General features: G+C 44.5%; 1 protein-coding gene across 4 annotated transcripts in view; it reads left to right on the forward strand.

Annotated features, from left to right (window-relative positions):
- The window catches only part of LOC119195232 (cell migration-inducing and hyaluronan-binding protein), a 172,022-nt gene that overhangs the window by 136,636 nt on the left and 11,454 nt on the right, over window positions 1-23,932 (forward strand). For 3 of the 4 annotated variants that reach the window (XM_062561685.1, XM_062561687.1, XM_062561686.1), the window contains 6 exons: window positions 1,459-1,614; window positions 3,360-3,540; window positions 4,345-4,560; window positions 5,664-5,875; window positions 9,666-9,851; window positions 23,135-23,339. In XM_062561685.1, the coding sequence (XP_062417669.1) occupies window positions 1,459-1,614; window positions 3,360-3,540; window positions 4,345-4,560; window positions 5,664-5,875; window positions 9,666-9,851; window positions 23,135-23,339 (1,156 nt within the window). The remainder of the gene's footprint in view (window positions 1-1,458; window positions 1,615-3,359; window positions 3,541-4,344; window positions 4,561-5,663; window positions 5,876-9,665; window positions 9,852-23,134; window positions 23,340-23,932) is intronic. The other variant, XR_009956013.1, reaches the window with a different exon arrangement.

Consider the following 23,932-nt stretch of genomic DNA (forward strand, 5'->3'; position numbering starts at 1 on the left):
CTTAGGCCGGGGAGCCATCCGGCCGGACCAACTCCCCCCCCTCTCCCTCCTGCGGGCGAGAGAGGAAGTCCGCCACGACCATTTTCGCCCCCGGCCTATGGACCACTTTGAAGTTAAAGGGCTGTAGAGCCAGATACCACCGAGTGATCCGGGCGTTTGTATCCTTCATGCGGTGGAGCCATTGGAGCGGGGCGTGGTCCGAACAGAGGGTGAACTGGCGTCCCAGGAGGTAATACCGCAGGGAGTCGACCGCCCACCGGATGGCCAGGCACTCCTTCTCCACTGTACTGTACCTGGCCTCCCTCTCTGATAGCTTCCGGCTGATGTAGAGGACCGGGCGGTCCACCCCCTGCACCTGCTGGGACAAAACGGCCCCCAGCCCTCTGTTCGACGCGTCCGTCTGCAAGACAAAAGGGAGAGAGAAGTTAGGTGTGTGGAGTAGTGGTTCCCCGCAGAGAGCATGTTTCACTGCCTCAACCGCCCACTGGCACCGCTCCGTCCACTGGACCGGATCTGAGGCACCTTTCCGGGTCAGGTCAGTTAAGGGGCTGGTCAGCGCCGCAAAGCCCGGGATGAACCTCCTGTAGTAGCCCGCCAGCCCCAAAAACCGCCTCACCTCCTTTTTCGTCTTGGGCCGCGGGCAGGCCGCGATGGCTGCCGTCTTGTCCACCTGGGGGCGCACCTGCCCACCGCCCAAGTGGTACCCCAGATACCGGACCTCCCTCCGCCCAACTGCACACTTCCCCGGGTTGGCGGTAAGCCCGGCCTGCCTCAGGGACTCCAGCACCGCGCCCACTCGCCGCACATGCTCCGCCCACGTGGTGCTGTATATGATGACGTCGTCCAGGTAGGCGGCAGCATAGGCAGCGTGCGGACGCAGCACCCGGTCCATGAGGCGTTGGAAAGTGGCCGGTGCCCCGAACAGCCCGAAGGGAAGCGTGGTGAATTGGTATAACCCAAACGGAGTGGAGAATGCCGTTTTTACACAGCGTTGTCTGCCAACCGCTTGCTGTCGGCGCTCCAGCCCGCTCTGCTCTCGGGTCCTCGCGCTCCCCACTCCGCGTCCTGCTTACGGTTTTAATGGGGAACACACAATCATACTGATGCCGCCCAGCTGCGCTAATTAACCCCCGGCAGCGTTCCCCGAACCACTCCCCCGTTCTCGCCCCCTGCAGCCGCGCTAACCACACCCCGCCACCACAATATGTTTTTTACATTTTGGAGTAATATATTCATCATATTAATGTATTTTCTGGCTCAGTAGCAGCTCAGCCTATGTTCAACCTACTCATTCACGGTGCTTCGCCAAGACAATTTCCATGTATGTACAACTTATTATGGCAATATACGTTTCCTGATTCCTGATCCTGATTTTGTGTTCATAGTCTGTAGTTACATCATCGGCATGTCATCTTTATTATGCGTACAGTAAACTTAATTTTACCTGTGTGTGTGCAGTGGAGGGACGTTTCCAGATGATGACGGCTCTCGTCAGCAGGTGAAAAACTCGCTCTTTGTTGGGGAAAGTGACAATCGTGGGATGCCGCTCCTTGACAACAACATCTGGGGCCCTGGGGGCACTGACCTGACTGACAGAACATTACCCCGTGGCATGTATGTGACACCTACAGCCTATTTGAACTTGTTGTTTTAGTTCCACTGGTTAATAAAGAGTTAGATATTGTATTTTAACATTTCTCATGAACACTAGTATTGTGGTCATTGTCAAGTTTTTGAATGTCTGCCCATGTAAATGTCATATTCCTGTGAAAAAGCCATGGCCCTTGTCCTGGTTTATAGGAATCTACATAGATGTGCATTTTACAAATAGTCGCATACAAAGCTTGACACATTTGCTTCTCAACACTTTATGATCATCTTTTCATTACTGTAATTCTAATGCCTTTGACCGGCTAAAGAAAGCCTAAGCCTGATCCAAAGGTGGTACAGCTTGTTAATTACAAGTGAGTACAGTGAGCCCAGGAGGGTTTACCAGTAAACTGGCGTAACTCTGGTTACTTGAGCTATCAGAAGACCAGAAAAGCGCTATACAAGTACAGTAACCATTTAACATTTATTTGTATATATCTTTTCTAGTATTCCGACAACTCAAAGCTCTTTTACGCTATATCATTCACAACCATTCATACACAGAAGCTATGATGAAAGTCTAATAAAGTGATATCTTGAGCTGGCATAGTTGGTAGAGTGTTTTCAGTTTGCTTCTGAAACTGTATAGGCTTCTGCTGTTCTGATGTCATTGGGGAGTTTATTCCACCACCGGTATTGGAAAGGATACTTTCAAAACGTATTCCGTTACAGAATGCATGCCCAAAAATGTAATCTGTAACATATACTGATACCAATACATTAACTAATCTGAGTATTGTATTCTGAATACTTGGATTACTTCCACATTGAATTGCATTTTATAAGTGTAAGAATGGGGGCATCAAATCCTGCTTACTAAACAGGCCTATTCTGGTGTGTTCTTCTGGCTGAATCGAACAATGGAACTAAGGAACTGGGGCCGCACAGTTGGGATGCCGTTTGTTGTGGAAGATTTTGCACAGACAGTCGTAAAGTAAGAAACAAAGGCTTAAATATGTCTTTCTCTGTTTATTTCCTTGCAAGGGAAGAAAGGTCACAACAACTACGTGCTCTGCACACTGTCAAGAACCTCCTTGCCCCCTAACAGAGCGAGGCAGTTCTTATACCTAAGTTCAGTTATCGGTGGCATCAACAGAAACCTTGACCACCTTGTTGAGTATCTACGGCCAGGATACTGGGGACATCTAATCCATGTAAGACACATCAGTTCTTTGACCATGGCCTTGGCAACACTTAAACAAATCTGGTTATACACATATGACCCACTTTTTTTAGTCTCTACAGCTAGGACGCTGGGGACATTTATCAGTGCGAAACACTTCAGCTCTTTACTATGGCCTTGCCCTCTCAGCACTTGCAATTAAACTAATAAACTAATAAACTGGTTGTACAAATGAAGCATTTAGAAGAGTTGCATATATTTTTGCCATTACACGTTGGAATTTAGCTCTCTGTGAGGGAACAACGAGCTGATTGGCAGATGCAGGGAGGAGTGAGTGGGCAGTAAGGTTTGACCATGTCCAAGATGTAGAATGGACCTTATCTGTTAGTGCCAATGTTTTGAAATGGACGTGGGCAGCCACTGGTAATCAGTGAAGGGAGCAGAGGAGTGGGGGAATTTGGGTGGTGTAGGTCTGCACTTGAATTTGTCCCAATTTGCATCCAGACTAAAAAATGGTTACAATATAGCTAAAGTTGTTTTAACTCCTTAAAATTGCTAGTGTGTGTGTGTGTGTGTTTCCCTGCAGAGATTTTCCTATCCGAGGGATGCAGATCTATGATGGGCCTATCAACATGCAGAATTGTACGTTCCGGAAATACACAGCAATGGATGGACGGCACACCAGTGCCTTTGGCTTCAGGCTCAACAACTCATGGCAGAGCTGCCCCAACAACAATGTGTCTAACATCATCTTTGACCGCGTACCAGTGAGTCAGCATCTGGATTTTAATTTACAACCTTTATCACACAACAGGCCAATCGGGCAAGAGGAGGATTGTGTAACTCAGTGAGGGCCCTCAAACAAAAAAAATGTGGTGTCTCAAAGGTGCATCAGTTTTTTTATGAGCATAATAGTGTTGGAAAAGTTTAGTACAATATTTACAATTCAATTCACAACCTGGCATGCAGTTATTAAAAGTGTTAAGCATTTTTCATGTAACACATCACACACTTCTTTCCCCAGTCATGATGACACACATACACTCTAAATATGGAAATGCTTTGCCGATTCCAGGAAAATGTTCTTATCACAAAATGTGTCTACAGTAGACATTTTTCTATTGGGGGAGTCAACTACACTGTAAAGACATTAGTATATCAAGGTCAATTGTCATTAAGACATTTGGTGAACAGAAACTCATGAGGACCTATAAAAACTGAGATTGACAAAAAGACTGATGCTCTTAAATGACTACAAAATTAAAGAAGCCCCGCTATTAGTTGTGATCCTTCCTCATAGCGAGAGGATTGAGGAACAAGAAATTGGAGAGGCTGATGTTGATGAGACTGTAACAAGCCTCATCAATCATCATGTGTATAATAATGCCTCATGTAGGAAAAAGTTTTAGATTTTTTTTTTGTGCGTCTTTGATGATTTGTTGTTAATAATTGGATGTATTTTGTTAGGCTTTTTGAGGAGTCCTTATCACCAGACAATACAATTGATACAGTATAGAAAACCGCACAAGCAACTACAAATGTATGCCTATCACTCCATTCCTCAACTATAGATCAGTTCACGGGTGTTTTTTGGGGAGCCAGGTCTCTGGTTCAATAAGATGCAGATGGACGGGGACAAAACGACCATCTTCCACGATATTGATGGTTCAGTCAGCGAGTACCCCGGAGTCTTCCTGGTTAAAGAGGACAACTGGTTGCTCCGTCACCCCGACTGCATTGACGTGCCCGACTGGAAGGCTGCCATTTGCAGCGGCCGCTATGCACAGGTGAGACAGTGTGCAACATATTTGCTTTCATCTTCAAAAATCAACATTCTCAAGCACAAATCTACTGCTTGCAAATTGGCACCTTTTTGGCATTTCTTTATCACATACAGTATATTTCCATGTCCCAATCATAGTTTTTTTTAACATGATTGGATATATAGTGGATAATAAAATGCTGTTTTTCATCATTTTCTTATCTTATCCTACCATGGAATAAATGTCAGCCTAACAATAATATTTTTATATGAAAAAAAATAAAAACATCAATTTCCTAATATTTTTGAATAAATTACCATCTAGGTCAAACTTGACTGAACCATCTGAGTAGCAAAAACAATATAAGACCACGGTTTGCAGAAGTAGCACACGGATATCACCAATATATTTTGATTGTGGGAATGATTCGCTAAAATCAGCAATTAGAGTGTAGTAAAGATTGTTTGGTTGTCTTGGATCTGTGGCTTTATTACATTATCCTAAAACAAAAGCTGATGAATTGGCCAATACTTCTGTGCCCAAAACTTAAACTGTCACAGCGAGTGAGTAGGCAGAAGCAGGACTCAATAGCAGAGTTGCAAACCAAAAGTACTTTAATGAAAGCCAACAAGGACAGGGATCCGGCACTCACATACAACATGACGACATTCAGGATGAACATTAATGACGCAACAAGGGCCAAAAGACCCACATGGCTTAAATATAGTGGGGAAGGTGCAGGTGATTGGACATAGGTGGAAACAATCACGGACACGGCAGACAATCCGAGGGGAAGACAAGACAGGACAAGGCAGGAAGTGAAGCTAACCCATTTGGTGCACACAAGAGGCAGGAAACTACAAAATAAAACAGACCAAACCCTAATTGCTCCCCAGGCAAAATGTACGCATGGATTATAATGTAAGTCGCTTTGGATAAAAGCGTCAGCTTAATGACATGGAATGTTTTCCTTTGCTATGTTGAGAGCCATTGATAGGTAAGTGATACTCCCAATCTGTATTCATCACGATTGAACACATTTCGATTAAATCTATAAATATATTGATATTGGGTGCCGTTTTTAAAAACAAATTGTTCAAATTGAATCCATGGTCCGTTTTCTCCAGATCTACATCCAGACACGTAACCCTGCCGACCTTGTCATGCACATGGTGAGGGATGAGTATCCTGATCGGCCCCTAACACTGGAGGGCGCGCTGGGGAAAAAGAAACACTACCAACAGTTCCAGCCAGTGATCACACTGGCCAAAGGCTACACTATCCACTGGGACCAGGAGACACCTGCTGAGGTCACCATTTGGCTCATCAACTTCAACAAGTCAGTGATATCAAAAACAGCCGCTGTGCCAGCACTCACACACTCATGGCAGACAGCAGCTTCATACTATATGTTTAAAAAACAAAACAAATAGAGCCCCAACAAAAAACAATATTAGATTAGAAATAACACGGCAGGAAGACTTGATGACTATTAAGAATACATCATTTAATAATAATACACATTTTATAATACCAATTTAGTTTTTCAAATATATAATATATAATGCTGAAAATATGTACAAATAACAATTTTCACAATGCTGTCTGGTTAATCTCTCAGACCAGTTGGTAGTGTGTTTCAGCCACACCTGAGGCTGATGGGGAAAATAAGCTTTTCTTACTGATTAGAATTAGAACTCATTAGTTTAGAATGCAGTCTCCTCTATCCGCAGCTCTATTGTGCCAGTTTGTACTTCATTTGAGTGGAACATATGCCCATAATTATAAAACTATGGAACAAGTCCCATAGGTTTATAATCATCTTAATAATAATAATAATAATAATAAATTGGTTTTATATAGCGCTTTTCAGAGACTCAAAGTCGCTTTATAGGACAGGGTAATAAAAAACAAAACAAAATAAACAGGATTCAGGGACAGATGAAAAGAGGAGGTCGTGGGGCTAGGGATAAGCAGAGATGAAAAGATGGGTCTTGAGGCGGGATTGGAAGATGGTGAGGGACTCAGAAGTGCGGATAACTAGGGGTAGGGAGTTCCAGAGCCTGGGAGCTGCTCTGGAGAAAACTCAGTGCCCAAAACTGCGGAGTTTGGATTTTTAAATGGAGAGGAGAGCGGCTGATCGGAGGGACCGTGAGGGTTGGTACGGGCAGAGGAGGTTAGTGAGGTATGAGGGGGCCAGATGGTGAAGGGCTTTGTAGGTGAGTACCAGGATTTTGTATGCGATCCGGTGGGACATAGGAAGCCAGTGGAGTTGTTTCAGGACTGGAGTGATGTGGTGCCAGGATTTAGAGCGGGTAATGAGGCGGGCGGCTGAGTTCTGGACCAATTGGAGTCTGTTGATGTTGGCAGAGCCGATGCCGAGGAAGAGTGAGTTGCAGTAATTCAGTCTGGAGCAGATGAAGGCGTGAATGAGTCTTTCAGCAGCGGGGGGTGTGAGAGATGGTCTGATTTTTGCAATGTTGCGGAGGTGAAAGAAGGAGGTTTTAATGACTTGGCGGATGTGAGGCTCAAGGGAGAGGGTGGAATCAAAGATAACGCCAAGGTTGCGTGCCTGCGGAGATGGGGAGACAATGGTGCTGTCGATGGTGAGAGTGGAGTTATTGGTTTTGCTAATGAGGAATTCGCCGATGAGGAGGAATTCTGTTTTGTCGCTGTTAAGTTTGAGGAAGTTGTGTGACATCCAGGTTTTAATAGCTGACAAGCAGGAGTTGATGTGAGAGAGAGGAGGTGTAGTGGCAAAAACAGTTTTTTCCTTTAAACCCTTAGATCCTATTCCTGTGTTCTTGATGATTTTACCACCATGAGGAAAGCAGGAAAGCAATGTGAAGACTCGCAGTTCTGTCCAATAATTCAAATGCAAAGGGAGTTTGACCATCCAATGTTGCCGGTTTATTGTACAAAAAAAGGTCGTCACAAAACAAAATCACTATGACAAGCTGAACGGGCCCAAAACGAGGACAGCCTAGTTCACAGCCTCAGCCCTGTGGTCAATGACGGTCCGTCGGTCCTTTCAAGGGTGGCACCGTCACCACCTACAGAGGGCGCACACTTGCGATTCCACAAAAGAGGAAAGAAATATATATAAATCATTCAAAATACAAAAACTTAAATGCGGCTCCTACAGGAGGATTCTGTGGGGATTTGGTCTTTAGGTAGATCTGGGTGTCGTCCGCGTAGCAGTGGAAGTCAAGGTTGAAGTGGCGAAGTATCTGGCCAAGAGGGAGGATGTAGATGATGAAGAGGAGGGGGCAGAGTACGGAGCCTTGGGGAACACCTTGGGTGAATGGGCTTCATGGGGTTCGAATTGGTTATTGGCATGAAGATGGGCTTGTAGTTGTAAGGCGACTATACGTTCTAGGGTAGGGGAGGTTGGATATTGGGCGGTAGTTGTTGAGGGAGGGGGGATCCAGACCAGGTTTTTTTAAGGATTGGGGTAACAGCGGCAGTTTTGAATGCAGAAGGGACAGTTCCAAGGGACAGTGAGGTGTTGAAGAGGTTAGTAAGGTAGGGGCTTAGGACGGGGAGGCAGGACTTCAGGAGTGGAGTGGGGAGGGGGTCAAGGGAGCAGGTGGTGGGTTTGGAGGAGCTGATGGGTTTGGAGATTTCAGGCGGAGTAACCAGGTCAAACTGGGAGAGGAGGCTCAGATCTCAGCTACAGGGGATAGAGACTGGTAAATGTTCTTGATTTTGTCAGTGAAAAAGTGGAGGATTGAGTTGCAGAAATCCGGAGTAGAGGTAGGGAGGGTGTTGGTCCGAGGGTTGATGAGGTTGTTCAGTGTGGAGAAGAGGGTTCTGGGTTTTTTGCAGAGGTCTGTGAAGATGGTGGAGAGGTAGGCAGATTTGGCAGCAATGAGGGCGTCTTTGTAGGCAGTGAGATGGAGTTTATAGGCTTCATGGTGGAGAGTGAGGGATGATTTCTTTGCCAGACGTTCAAGTTGGCGGCCAGTTTGTTTTAGTTTCCGGAGTGCAGGTGTGTACCAGCGTGAAGAGGTGTTGAAAGTGACAGTTTTTGTTTTGAAGGGGGCCAGAGTGTTGAGGGAGGTAGATAAGGTGGAGTTGAGGTAGTTTGTGAGGTCATCAGGTGAGGTGAGGGTTGAGTCCAGGTGGAGAGTGGCGGAGAGCAGTTCAGAGATGATTCAGATTCAGAGACAGCTTGACTGGCCCCGTAAGACCGCGAAGAAGAAAGGTAGTCAGCTTTACTCATCCTGTGAGACCGTGAGACAAGGTGGAGTTGAGGTGTGAGAGACCGTGAAACAAATTGTTGTGAGCTTGACAGGCCAATCATACGTCTTTTGGGCATATTTATGTGGTCCAATTAGACTAGGAAACAGACACGTTAAGCCAGGTCACGTTAACTTAGGGAATAACTCTTTACTTTGAGGCCACCGCAAGGGAGACAAGTGTAAGGATGGTAGTGAGGTTGGGCCGAATGTATGACGTCACTGCGGAGGAGGACCACCTCCCCATCTGCTGCAGGCTTGTCAATGGGATGCCTTGGTTTGAGGCTGACATTGCAGCTCCTATTCTAAAAGAGTGTCCCGAATATTGATGCGGAGAAACGAAAGGTGGCTTCTAGTGAGTATAATGTCCAAATGCTGACAGAACCAGATTCTGAAGCTGCTCTCCACTAGGTTTTCAGTCCCCGCTTTAGCCCGCCATATAGACAGGAAATTGCAGAAACAGTCTGAAAAACTCATGAAGCATTATCGATTATTATTGAAAAGTTGAATAGAAAAACGAAAAAACTGCAGCATTTTTGATTATTTTATCGAGTATATAATGCTAATTTTAAGGATAACATACATACAAGGAAACATTACCCAAATGGCAGTTTTCTAATCTGTGCTGTGCTTTTTTGATTTCTCCAAAACATTGGAAAGCAGTAGAAAACCAATTACACATTGCCAGACTCTGTTTAAAAACAAAAAAGCAGCAGGTCTCCAGACTGAAAAAACCTAAAGCCATAAATAACAAATGTTCATCTAAATTGACGCCTTTCTCATAATTCACAATATCTTTCAGCGCTTCTCAGAAATCATGTGATTAGATGAAGGTAGTCAATGTGTGTGTGCTGAAGTGAAAGCCGTACTGTGTTCTGGGTGTTTCAGAAATGACTGGATCAGCGTGGGCCTCTGCTACCCACAAGGCACCACCTTCACCGTCGTCTCGGACATCCACAACCGCCTGACCAAGCAGACCCGCAAGACTGGCGTTTTCATGAGTACAACACAGATAGAGAAGATCAACCACTCCCATCTGGCGAGAGGATACTACTACTGGGAGGAAGACACTGGGTCAGACATTCACTTAAAATGCCTCATTTCACAAGCACCCTTCACTTTCAACACTAATATCAACCCTAACCAAACAACAGTTAGTGTAAAAGCAATACATGTATATTCATCAAAGAACAAAAACAGCAATCTGAAAAGTTGTAGACAAACCAACAGTATATTTAGATTTTAGTACAAGTCATTTGGGGGTAAATGCCTTAGCAATCAGGAACACAGAGAGCCAAGGACAATTAAAGCATGAAGTGGCTAAGTGATCCTGATTGTCTTCCTATGTGAAATTTGGCTAATTATTTTACCTTTCAACTCTTTCAAATGAGTGTGGCTCCATGTATGATTGGCTGCTTGTGATCTGCAGTGTGCAGGTTTCTCATTGACTTAGTTTCAAATAAGAATACTGAGGAATGATGGCTACAAATCCAGGTTCTACTCCATACAATTGAACTATGTTGTCTTTTTGTGTGATCATCATAGAACAACACTTATCTCAATATAAATTAAACACCAAGATTCAAATTCATCTAAAATTATACTTAAAGAACTAAATTTAGTCACCTAAGATTCTTTCTAGCACTTTTTAGTGGTTACAAGATCTTGTCTTTACAGGAACAACATGTGTATAATGGAAAGAGCAGAGGGGAAATGAAAATAGGATGTCTTATAGAGGAGACAAAGTCAGTGAGGGGGGGACCCGGGCTCTGTTGTTGAGCCCGACTGCCGAAGGGAAGAAACTGTCAGCCTCCTGCCTGCGGAAAGGGGCACGAATAGTTTATGGCCAGGGTGAGGGGGGTCGGCTACAATCCTACTGACCCGCTTCAAAGTCCTGGATGCGACAAGTCCTGGAGTGACGGCAGATTGCAGCCAATCACCCTCTCTGCACAGCGGATGATACGCTGCAACCTGCCCTTGTCCTTGGCTGTGGCTGCAGCGTACCACATGGTGATGGAGGAGCAGAGGATGGACTCGATGAAGGCGATGGGGGAGGGTCGGGGTGCGTACTTCCAGAAGTCCACAACCATCTCCACTGTCTTCAGGGCATTGAGCTCCAGGTTGTTCTGGCTGCACCACATCACCGGGTGGTCAGACTCCCACCTGTAGGGGGACTCATCCCCACCAGAGATCAGTCTAATGAGGGTGGTGTCATCCGCAAACTTCAAGAGCTTGACGGACTGGTGACTGGAGGTGCAGCTGTTGGTGTACAGGGAGAAGAGCAGAGGGGAAAGAACGCAGCATTGGGGGGAACCGGTGCTGATGGACCGAGAGGCAGAGACATGCTTCCTGTCGGACAGGAAGTCAGTGATCCACTTGCAGGTGGAGTCGGGCATGTGCAGCTGGGTGAGTTTGTCCTGAAGCAGAGACGGGATGATAGTGTTGAAGGCAGATCTGAAGTCCACAAACAGGATCCTGGCGTAGGTTCCTGGGGATTCCAGATGCTGGAGGATGAAGTGGAGGGCCATGTTGACAGCATCGTCAACAGCCTACCGAGCTGGTGGCTCTGTAGGTGAACTGCAGGGGATCCAGGAGGTGGTCGGTGAGGGTCTTCAGGTGGGACGGCACTATCCGTTCAAGGACTACAGAGTCAGGGCGACGTGCCTGTAGTCATTCAGTCCTGTGATCCTGGGTTTCTTGGGAACAGGGATGATGGTGGAGGCCTTGAAGCAGGCTGGAACGTGGCACCAAGGAGATGTTGAAGATGGCGGTGAACACAGGAGACAGCTGGTCAGCACAATGCTTCAGGGTGCGGGGCGAGACTGAGTCCGCACCGGCTGCTTTGCGGGGGTTCTGTCTTTCAAAGAGCCGGTTAACAACCATCTCCAGGATAGAGAGTGTCGTTGGGGGTGGTGGAGGGGAGGGTAATCCAAAGGGGTGAGCTACTGATGGGGCAGGGGGGGTGGTGGAGCTACGGGGGATGGAGTCAGGACATTGTCTTTCAAATCTGCAGTAGAACTCATTCAGCTCGTCTGCCAGTCGGAGGTCATTCGTGGAATGGGGGGGTTTCGGCTTTTAGTTTGTGAGGTGTTTAAAGCCTCTACAAACAGAAGCAGAGTCATTAGCTGAGTAGTGTTGTTGGAGTTTCTCAGAGTACAGTCATTTAGCTTCTCTCAACGCCTTGCTAAACCTGTTTTTTGACTGTGTCCAAGTCTTTGTCCCCACTGCTAAATGCCCGATCCTTCTGCAGACATAGTTTTCTGAGTAGTAGTTTTTTTCATCACAGACCAGGATGAATAAAGTGAGCTCATGGGGAGAGTAGAAGGGTTTACAGTTGATGATAAAAGATTCCAGAGCAGTACAGTGTTGCAGGATCACTGTTACGTCGTTGCATCAGCCGTTGTTGAGGTAGAAGCAGATTCCTCCACCCTTCGTCTTGCCGGAGAGCTCCGTGTCGCAGTCCATTCTGAGCAGCTGTAAGCCCGCCAGCTGGAGCGCGGAGTCCGGTATCGATCCATAGGGCCAGGTCTTCATTAAGCACAAAACTGAGGATGAAGAAAAGTCTCTGCATCTTCTCACCAGCAGCTGAAGTTCGTCCAGTTTGTTGCACAATGAGCGCACGTTGGAGAGAATGATGCCTGCCTGGCAGCGGTGTGCGAGAACCTTTGACTTGAATGTCAAGTAGTTCCACAGAGGAAAGAATAAAAGTTGGAAATAACTCAGCTGGGGTTGTTCCACAGTGGGTTTATCATCTAAATCAGTGTTTCTCAACTGGTGGGTCCCGACCCACTAGTGGGTCGCAGACCCGTTTGTAGTGGGCCATTGCACGAAAAAAAGAAAAAAAAAAATCATCCTGGGATTTTATTTTGAAGGGACTTTCTCTAATGCAGCGGAGTGTCTGGCCCTTTCTCAATACCCGAGACGGCGAGAACGGACTTGCGTTCCCGCGAGAATAGACTCGGGAGACAGACTCGGGAGTCCTGACTCGCAGGTTCGGGAGAACGGAGAACGGTCATTTCCGCAATTGGAACAGCAGCTGACTTGATGACATCACCACGTCAGCTGGTCTTGCTAATACGTTTTAATTTAGTTTTTGACTTAAATATTTTACTATTAACAAGCGTCTCATTTTCATTTAAAATTAGAAATGGTATATATAATATTGAGCACCATATATATATATATAATCAGTCATAAAATAATTAGCTTCATTATTTTAGGAGGAGGAGGTTGGATACAGTAACAAAAAATAAACTATTATACCAAAATATTTGAATGCACACACACCTCCCGTTTGTCTTGTTACTCAAACATCAAGAGGCTGATAATCAGTGTAGTGGTCCTCGTACAGCAAGCTGCTGACCACACATCAAAGATCTTACAGAGAACTATACAATAATTCATATGTGGAATTTTTTTATTCATTATTATTATAATTCAGAGCTTCAGAGTTTCTTTGAAGCTGAAGTTCTGCTGCCGGTTTAGAGTCTCGATGACGGTCTCCTCGTATCCTTTAATAAAAACATCGTTAGTTTTAATGCACAATGATTGACAATAAACAAGCTGCACTCTGCGGATACAGACAATACGTTAAAGTTACATTTAACCATGAAGTTATGAATCTAAACTCTGTCCTCAAACACGTTACCGGTGAACAACATTAAAACTTATGATGACTCATTATAGTACAGTTAAATCTCATGTATAACCGCTACGGAGACATGAAAACCGGCGGAGCATTTCACAGAAGACTCGCCGAAAACAGGCTGCTCTCTGCGGGCAGAGATGAGCTGACTGCCCGGTGCTGGAGGGTCTGACGGTCCGTGAACTACACCTCACATCTCCATCCACGGAGCAAACTGTTACGAAGGCTGAATGTTGACAAACCGACCGCAAATTTGCCTCAAAGGGCTTTACAGTCTGTACACATGCAACATCCTCTGTCCCGAAACCTTCACATCAGCACAGGAAAAACACCCTAAAATATGAAACAACCCTTCAATGGGGAAAAAAGGGAAGAAACCTTAGGGAGAACGTCAGAGGAGGGATCCCTCTCCCGGGATGGACAGACTGCAATGGATGTCATGTGTACAGAATCAACAATGTAAAAGATGTACAATACATTCAATTTCTCTAACTGAAATGATACAAGTAATTGCAAGTAGCAGAAGAGGTGTACGGCAGGACCACTGCAGGGACAACCTCCATCAGATCGAACCACCATCCACAGAGGCTTCTGTGGGGAGGGAGAGCAGAAAGATGTTGGTTTTTGATGACAGTAATATGAATCATATTTAAAGTAATGATGATGGCAGTAGCAGGTGTCAGCAGAGCCATGAGCCAGGAGTCAGAACCGGGGTCCGCACGAAACTATGATCCACGGAGACCTGCTAGGCGAGAAAGCACAAAAAACTCCCGGAAAGAAGCTTAATTAGTGATGTACATTAATAAAACATGGATGATTGTGGAAGGACAGAGGGGCTCGGTGTTTCCCCCTAGTCTAAGCCTAGAGCAGCTTAACTAAGGGCTGGTCCAGGCTAACCTGAGCCAACCCTAACTATAAGCAATATCAAAGAGGAACGTTTTAAGCTTTATCTTAAATGAACTGACCGAGTCTGCCCCCCGGACTGAAAGTGGAAGCTGATTCCACAAAAGAGGAGCTTGATAACTGAAGGCTCTGGCCCCCATCCTACTTTTTAAAACTGTAGGAACCACAAGTAGCCCAGCATCTACGGAGCGCAGATGCCTTGCAGGGCAATACGGTGTAAGATAAGACGGTGCCTCACCAGCAAGTGCCTTGTAGGTGAGGAGAAGTACCTTAAATTCTATTCTTGATTTAACAGGAAGCCAGTGCAGAGAAGTTAATACAGGAGTTATATGATCCCATTTCTTACTTCTTGTTAATACATCTGCTGCAGCATTCTGAATCAGCTGGAGAGGTTTAAGCGATAGACAAGAGCAGCCTGATAACAAAGAATTACAGTAATCCAGTCTAGAAGTAACAAATGCATGAACTAGTTTTTCTGCATCACTTTGAGACAGGAAGTTCCTGATTTTCGATATATTACGTAGATGAAAAAAGGCAGTCCTTGAAGTCTTCTTTATATGAGAGTTGAAGGACATATCCTGGTCGAAGAGAACTCCAAGATTTATGACGGTGCTGTTGGATACCAGAGCAATTCCATCCATAGTGACAGCTGACTTCGAAGGCGCTCTGGGCCTATCATGATAACTTCCGTTTTTTCCGAGTTTAACACCTGGAAGTTGCAGGTCATCCAAGTTTTGATTAGAGATGAGCCGGATACTCGGCTGAAACGAGTATCCGGTACGGATAAAGCACTTTTGCCGAGTACGAGTATTATACGAGTAATACGAGGCAATATCTGTGCTCGGATTGAATAAAAGTCCTCATTGGGTAGCTGTCTGTGTCTGCGTTCTGTGATTGGCTGGTAGTCATAGGGCCCCTCCCCTACACACATACTGTTTGTGTTGCTGTGTCCCGCTCGGCTCACTCACACACAGAACTCCTCTCTCCCTCCCTCAGTCACTCGGTCTTTCCCGATAAATTTAAACGATTTCTTCGCCTTTATTTTTTTTTACTTCGGTTTGTTGTTCTTAACTAGTAGAGTTCAGGTAAACGTGGGGCTTGTTAAGACGTGGTGCTTAAGAATGCGACTCGCGTTGCGTCTCTGCCTGTCGGAGTTTTTTTTTTCAGTCGGCTCTAACCAGTTTTTTTTTTTTACTTCACGCACTGACCTCTCTCTCTCTCTCTCTCTCTCTCTCCCTCCCTCTCTCTCTCATCAGTTTTTTTTACCGTCTGCTGGCTCTCTTCACGCACTCAGTGTCTGACGTTGACTAGTTGTGTTGAATAACTAAATATTAATATTACAAATTAAGCCACACACACACTTCCCCTCTCTCTCTCATGATCATCAGTGATAAGAATTAAGAAGGAATGCTGTTTTAACCGCAGAAAGGCTTAACCCGACAATTTACGGGGTAAATCCTTCCTACTTCCGGGTTAGGCCCCGCCCATTTTCGGGTTAGGCCCCGCCCAGTCTGAGTACGGATACGGATACAGATAATTCATATGGTTCAACAGATACAGATACAGATAATGCTGTACTCGCTCATCTCTAGTTTTGATGTCTCCAAGACAATCCTGAAGTCTAACAAGCTGGTTGGTGTCTTCTGGCTTGATCGATAGATACAGTTGCGTATCGTCTGCATAACAATGGAAGTTTATGCGGTGTTTTCTGATAACTTCGCCCAAAGGGAGCATGTACTGGGTAAATATAATCGGTCCAAGCATAGAACCTTGTGGGACTCCGTGACCAACATTGGTGGTCCTCGATGATCGAGAATCGATGGAATCGAGACTCTCTTTGCAATTTACCCGGTATCGTTCAAAAGTTTAAAATTCGATTCCTAGTTTTGATTCTCAGTCTGCTGGTGCCGACCGGAAATAGAAACCGCTGAACACCAACGAAGAAGCGTCCACCGGAAGTGTTGGCATAACAGCGCGATCGAACATGGATAGCGTCCCGATTGTTGTGAATTTGTGACGCATAAGACCAGTGTGCGCGCGGGTGCCGGGTGGCCCGAGCGGAGCTGTCCTATCTATCTGTCTTGAAGGACTGTGGTACATGTCCTGTCAACAAAGACAGATTCATAATATCCAGTAGGGATGTGCCAATTAACGGAAAAACTTCCTTAAGCAGCTTAGTTGGAATCAGATCCAGGAGACAAGTGGAAGAGTTGGATTTCAAAATTGTAGAGGTCAGTTGATCTAGGTTGATGGAAGAGAAACCATTCAAGTAGGTATCAGGGCCCACGGCTGCGTCCAAGGTTCCTACATCCGAGGACGGGTCGGGTCTATTTCCGTTCCGGAACAACGACAAAAACAGGAAAAACAACGACAAAAAACCCACAAAAAAACAAAAAGCACCGAAACACAGAGGCAGCCATCTGCAGTGCCATCTTGAATCAGCAAGATAAGAATGGCTTCTGGATCTCAGAGTAATAATAATAGGAGATAACAGGATTCTGTGAACCATTAGATTCTGCCAATTAATAGGAATGTATGGTATGCGTCTCTGCTCTGGCTGCACTGTTTTTTTTCAGTTGGCTCTAACCAGTTTCTTCTTTTTAATTTCACGCACTCATCTACTCTCTCTCTCTTTCTCTCTCTGCCGGTCATCAGGTTTTTTTTTACCGTCTGCTGGCTCTCTTTACGCACTCAGTGTCTGACGTTGACTAGTTGTGTTAAATAACTAAATATTATTAAAGCTGCAAGCAGCGGTGAACGGGCCTTCGCCTCTCCTTGCATGTCGGGGGGGCAGCGGTCACCCGGAGTAGCGGGTCAAAAAGAGACTAAAGAGACAAAATAAATCACTCTCGGGGCTGGTATTCAAACCTCAGTCTGTGGTTTCATAAACGGAATCCACTAACACTAGGCTGTTGCCGAGCTGCAAAAGACCTGCAAAAAGAAAATGAAATGTAGCAGAGACAGTTGATGGAGATCGCAGAGTAATTGTTACGGGTCTCAGGCACGATGACCACAATAACAAAAAGATGTATTCCTGTAAAATAAAGGTAGAGTCTGAAGAGCAAGAATCACAGCAACACTTGTCACGAGTCTTTATAATTCATTCAACACAAAATGGGTTTACGCCTCTTTGCAAAAAATAGAGGGAATATTCACACTAATGAAATTATAACTGACTTCCTGTTTGTTTTAGAACATAGTCCTCAGATACTTTTTTAAGTCTCCCCGTAATACATTTGACCTACAAGTGTAGTGATTTTTTAACAAACAGGGTGCCGGCGCTGTTTTGTCGAAAACTTCCAGGGGGCGCTATGGAGGGAATTTTTCACTTTTGATCCAAAACTCCACATCAGTTTCGCCCGACATTCAGTCGGCTCAGGCCCTAATAATAATAACTCAGCATGTACCAAACCATCTTCTCATGTAAAAAAAACAAAATATGTAAAACATGACAAATTAAATCACTGCCCCTGCATACTGAACGAATATTACATTGGATTCATTAAAGACATTTTAAGTCACATGAGGTGTCTTATTAAATAAGTTGTGGCGATGTACAAAGTGCAAAACCTAAATAGAGGTAAAAAAGTATGCCATTCCAGCAATCAAACCCACATCTCCATCACCAGGGGTCAAGAGCTCTGCAAGTGAGCTATCTGCTCTGATACAATCTTGTAAGTCGGAACGTCCCTCAAATAGGTCTGGTGACTCTCTTACAAAACTACAGGGAGTGTTCACACTAAGAACTGGAAAACTTCCAGGGGGCGCTATGGAGGCAATTTTTCACTTTTGATCCAAACCTCCACATCAGGTCTGTAAAGGTCATCACCTAGGACACTCATAGAGGTTTTAAAGAGTTTTTGAGTTTGCCAAGGCTCAGAAGATGTGCTTGAACATGCGAGGATGGTGTCGTCACGGCAACAAAGTTTGTCCGAAACTCCCAATTTTCACTGTGACCTATCATCATGGTCTTAAGGCTTATATTCACAGATTTGAAGTAGATCAGATTAAAGGGCTAGGTAATGGACATCTGACTGTAGAAATTTACATTGACCTAAGCCAATAGATGGCGCTATACTTTTTCAAAAATCACTGCATGGCATTACTTATAGGCCTACACAAGCATCATGAATAAACATTTCTAGCCAGAAATATCAATGTTCCTTGGAGTTATAACATTTTGTCCAATATTGTCCAAACTGGACGCACGATCACGCCCCGGTAGTTTTATGAAAACTCTTGATTTTAATAACTTTTGACCACACGGTTGTCAGGATCAACTTGCCAGATTTTGAAATGGATCGGATTTAAACTATCGGAGGAGTTCGTTCGTTTGTAAATGCAAAAATTGAAGGAAAATGCAAAAAATACAGAGAATCACTATAGCGCCCCCTAATACCCAAATATTCTGAGAAAATTTGGGAATGGTTTAAGACTTAATGTGAACCTTTCTAAAGATTTGGTGAGAATTGACGTTAAAAAAAAAGTTATAGGCCTTTCAATTTTCAGGACACACTCCTACAAACTTCATTGGTCCATAACTTTATTGAAAAATGAGATATCAACATTCTTTCAATAACTTTCGATGGCATTGAGCCAATGATCATTTTGCTGAAGATTTCGTAAAAATCGGACCAAGCGTCTGGGAGGAGTTCGCAAAAACGTGTTTTTCACAAAATTCAAAATGACATAAAACGGTAGGCGCATTTGCATACCATGATTGATTTTTTGGTAGAGCGCTTCCACCTGTGAGCACCTGTGTGAAAAGGTTCCAGGTCAATCGGTAAAAGAGTTTTTGAACATGATGAAGTCCCCAAAAGTGCGATCGAAGTGGCGAAATAATAATAAGAATTCTTGCAATATCAATAGGGCTTTCGCCCGACTTTCAGTCGGCACAGACCCTAAATATTACAAATTAAGCCACACACACACACACACACTTCCCCTCTCTCTCTCATGATCATCAGTGATACTGATGAGAATAATGAGTGATAAACATAAATGAACATAAGAATTAAGAAGGAATGCTGTTTTAACCGCAGAAATGCAGGCCTGGAGCGATCTGTCGCCGTGTCACTCTCACGACAGACGCTTCCCTCATGGGCTGGGGTGCGATCATGAGTGGTCACTCAGCCTCGGGGCTGTGGCAACATTATAAACCAGCTGGAGATGTTGGCAGTGTTTCAGGCGCTGAAACAATTCCGCCCAGCCTTGACGAACCAGCATGTTCTTGTCAGGTCAGAAAACACATCGGTGGTCTCGTACATCAACCATCAGGGGGGCCTGCGCTCACGGCCGCTTTTCACCTGTGTCCAATCACCTGCACCTCCCTTGTGTATTTAAGCCTTGTGTGCCTGTTGTCCCCTGTCGCATCATTGTCTATGTTGTGTTAAGTCTCAACCGTTGTTGGAGCACGTCTCGGTTTTGTTTTGAATAAAGAGCACCTCTTTGAGAAGCCTGCGTTTGGGTCCTGCCTCCTTCAGCCTGCACCAGCACCTCTCCTGACAGAATGACGCGACCCAGTAGACTCGTGGAGCGATTTGGGCTCCGACTACCTTAATGTGAGGAGCCCATTTTGGCAGCACAGGACCAACTTTGTTTTCGGTCCCAGGAGCTACCAGAAGGCGTGCCTCGAGCTCCGGGACCTCCTCAACCCGAGGAGAAAGAGCCCGGGGGGAGGAGACCACGAACCCGTGGAATCCGGCCCTTGAGGGGGGGGGGGGGTCAGGGGTTAAAACTGAATCTGTGCATTGGTGAATCAGTATGTATCTATTATTCATTATTGACAAAGTGAAACATGAATTATCCAGAAGTTTATTAAGCGACAAATAAAGGGACAGAACTTTATGAAGAGCATGACATGCAGTGACTTTCTAGGAGTTCTCTGCATCAAAAGACAGATATGTACAGTATAAGACCCTCTCTGGAACAATATGAGAGACAGTGTGTGAGACAATGTGAGAGATATTAGGGCTGTGCTTTATGACCAAAAATCCATATCACAATATTTAGAAAGATTCTGACGTTATAGCTTTTTCAAGTAAACACATTAATTCATTGACCCCGAACAGTTGTTCACCGTTCGCTGGCCAACTTGCTCGTAACTGGCCTGCTTGTTACCGTGTTAGCCATTTAGCTCGTTAGCTTGTTGTGGTTGCTAGTTTTGCAACCAGAGGTTGCAATAAATCACTTTCTGATCTAACGTAACTTGCGTAGGATTTACCAAAACCAAAAAACTTCCAAACAGACACAGCTCCTCTCTTTGGTACAAGTTACTTCTTGTTGTGAGCTGTACCCAGGATGTAGTTCGGTAGTGTAATTTTTTATAAATGTACAATTATTAGTGTTACAAATTGTTGAGTCACAAGCTGTTGTAGTGTTTTACCTTGTTAAAGAGTATTTGTTGTGGGTTATTCATTGTTGTTATAACAATAACTCAATCTCAACACATGTAAGACACGTAGCTCTGACCGCTGGGCACGATGTGATGACTTGAGAAAATCTCATACCGTTAGGGCTGAGCAGTATGCCAGATCAATGAGACAGACAGTTTGTGGGACAGGCGATGCTCGTGTTGCCCTCCTGTCGGTAGCACGTCAAATAACAGCAGCTGACACCTTAAATGCATGCACAAGTAAACACAATTACATTACAGCAGAAAAGTCGGATGAAGAAAGCAAAGGTTATAACTTAAACAACTTAAAAATATATTGCTATGCATTTGTTACTTCTAGACTGGATTACTGTAATTCTTTGTTATCAGGCTGCTCTTGTAAATCGCTTAAACCTCTCCAGCTGATTCAGAATGCTGCAGCACGTGTATTAACAAGAACTAAGAAATGGGATCATATAACTCCTGTATTAACTTCTCTGCACTGGCTTCCTGTTAAATCAAGAATAGAATTTAAGGTACTTCTCCTCACCTACAAGGCACTTGCTGGTGAGGCACCGTCTTATCTTAAAGAGCTTGTTACACCGTATTGTCCTACAAGGCATCTACGCTCCATAGATGCTGGGCTACTTGTGGTTCCTAGAGTTTTAAAAAGTAGGATGGGGGCCAGAGCCTTCAGTTATCAAGCTCCTCTTTTGTGGAACCAGCTTCCACTTTCAGTCCGGGGGGCAGACTCGGTCAGTTCATTTAAGATAAAGCTTAAAACGTTCCTCTTTGATATTGCTTATAGTTAGGGCTGGCTCAGGTTAGCCTGGACCAGCCCTTAGTTAAGCTGCTCTAGGCTTAGACTGCCGGGGGACTTCTTAGGACACACCGAGCCCCTCTCTCACTCTCACTCTCTCCTCCCACAATCATCCATGCTTTATTAATGTACATCACTAATTAAGCTTCTTTCCGGGAGTTTTTTGTGCTTTCTCGCCTAGCAGGTCTCCGTGGATCATAGTTTCGTGCGGACCCCGGTTCTGACTCCTGGCTCATGGCTCTGCTGACACCTGCTACTGCCATCATCATTACTTTAAATATGATTCATATTACTGTCATCAAAAACCAACATCTTTCTGCTCTCCCTCCCCACAGAAGCCTCTGTGGATGGTGGTTCGATCTGATGGAGGTTGTCCCTGCAGTGGTCCTGCCGTACACCTCTTCTGCTACTTGCAATTACTTGTATCATTTCAGTTAGAGAAATTGAATGTATTGTACATCTTTTACATTGTTGATTCTGTACACATGACATCCATTGCAGTCTGTCCATCCCGGGAGAGGGATCCCTCCTCTGACGTTCTCCCTAAGGTTTCTTCCCTTTTTTCCCCATTGAAGGGTTTTTTTCATATTTTGGGGAGTTTTTCCTGTGCCGATGTGAGGGTTTCGGGACAGAGGATGTTGCATGTGTACAGACTGTAAAGCCCTCTGAGGCAAATTTGTAATTTGCGATTTTGGGCTATACAAAATAAAATGAATTGAATTGAATTACAGCGTGTGGTGTTCATGTAACGTTATGGCTCCAGAAAGTCTTGTGAATAAATTATTCCTTGTCTTCCAATATTGTTAGCGCTCGTACAAGACGTCATCACAGATCTTTATGATCTTGGAGATCTCTCTCCCTAAAAAATGTGAATCTAACTGATATTGCTCCTTCGTCAATGAGGATTAGAGCAACCCTTTTTTCCGGGGTAGTAGCCAACTAATCCAGCTGTCTCAAATGAACCTGCACCGCAGCAGGTTCAAGTTTGTTGATGTGTTGCTATGGTGATGTAGCCCAACTTGCTTCGGGCAACCGAAAAGCCTGATCTACTTTTTTCATCTTTTCCTGAAAATGATCTGGCTAACTCAGTTAGCCACGTACGAGTAGCAGGGTCCATAACAAAGGGGTCCAGGTCCACCACAATTTAGTCACAGAAAACATAGGCCATGTTTTAAATATAAAAACATTTGTGTAGATATCATGTTAATTTAAATTAAATGAATAAAGGTTTTTACTGTTGATGCTTTTAGGGGTTTTTGAGTATCCCCTCCAGTCACGAACGTCCTTTGTATTAACTTACGTTTACGGTTAGTGTAAACGTACAAGTCATTTTTGGAGCGTCACTTTTATGTTCTCTTGCTGTTACTATCTACTATCTCTATCAACTATCTAAAGGGTACGACAATTCTGCCTACTTAGCTGTTATTGTAGCACAGAACAGAAACGGGTAGAACTAAGAATAGGTCGATCCAAACGTGTTTTTTCCTTTCGGTGAATGCCATGCATTTAAGTAAGGAATGAACTAAAAGGGGTAATTAGATTGAAAAGGTCCCATATGTTTTAAGTACAGAAGCTGTTTATGTTTATATTGTCTAAATCTGTATTGTGTATTGCAGGCTGCTCTTCTTGAAGGTCAAAGCCCATAATGACAAGGAACAGTTTGCCTTCTGCTCCGTCAAGGGTTGTGAGAGGGTAAAAATCACAGCCATCGTCCCTAGAGGCAGTCTACCCAGAAACTGCATGGCCAAGGCTTACCCCAAACACGCTGAGCTGCCCATTGTGGATGTACCGATGCCGAGAAAGAGACAGAATGCCAGGCTGGTGAGAAAAGGGAGAGGGGGAAATTAAATGTATTTAAATGTTTTCAAACAAAGAATTGTGTGCTGCATACGTGTTTTTACATGTTTTTTACGCGTTTTACATGTAGTTGAACTGAGAGAATGACACATTTGACTAATAGTAATAAACATAGAATAAATGATCTGGATAAACTCAGGCTCCACTAAGACTAAACCCAGGCCACACTCAGGTTGTACTGAGTAGGGATGAGCGAGTACAGTATTATCTGTAACTGTATCAGTATCTGTTGAACCATATGAATTATCTGTATCCGTATCTGTACTCGGATTGGGCGGGGCCTAACCCGTAAGTGGGCGGGGCTTAACCGTAAGTATGAAGATTTTACCCGTAAGTTGTCGGGTTGTCTTGAAATGGGCTGGGCTTTAACCGTTATGCTCTGTTTTAAGCATGCAATTGACCCTTCGCAGGGAGCTTGATTAACAGGTGACCAATATAAAACATGAACTTTGAAAACAGTGTACTGTACTGACTCATTTCTGCGGTTAAAACAGCATTCCTCCTTAGCAACAGCAACTCCTTAATTATTGCCAGCAGACGGTAAAAAAAAAAACTCC

Source organism: Pungitius pungitius, chromosome 4 (genome assembly GCF_949316345.1).
Source record: "Pungitius pungitius chromosome 4, fPunPun2.1, whole genome shotgun sequence".
In the NCBI taxonomy this organism is placed as follows: domain Eukaryota; kingdom Metazoa; phylum Chordata; class Actinopteri; order Perciformes; family Gasterosteidae; genus Pungitius; species Pungitius pungitius.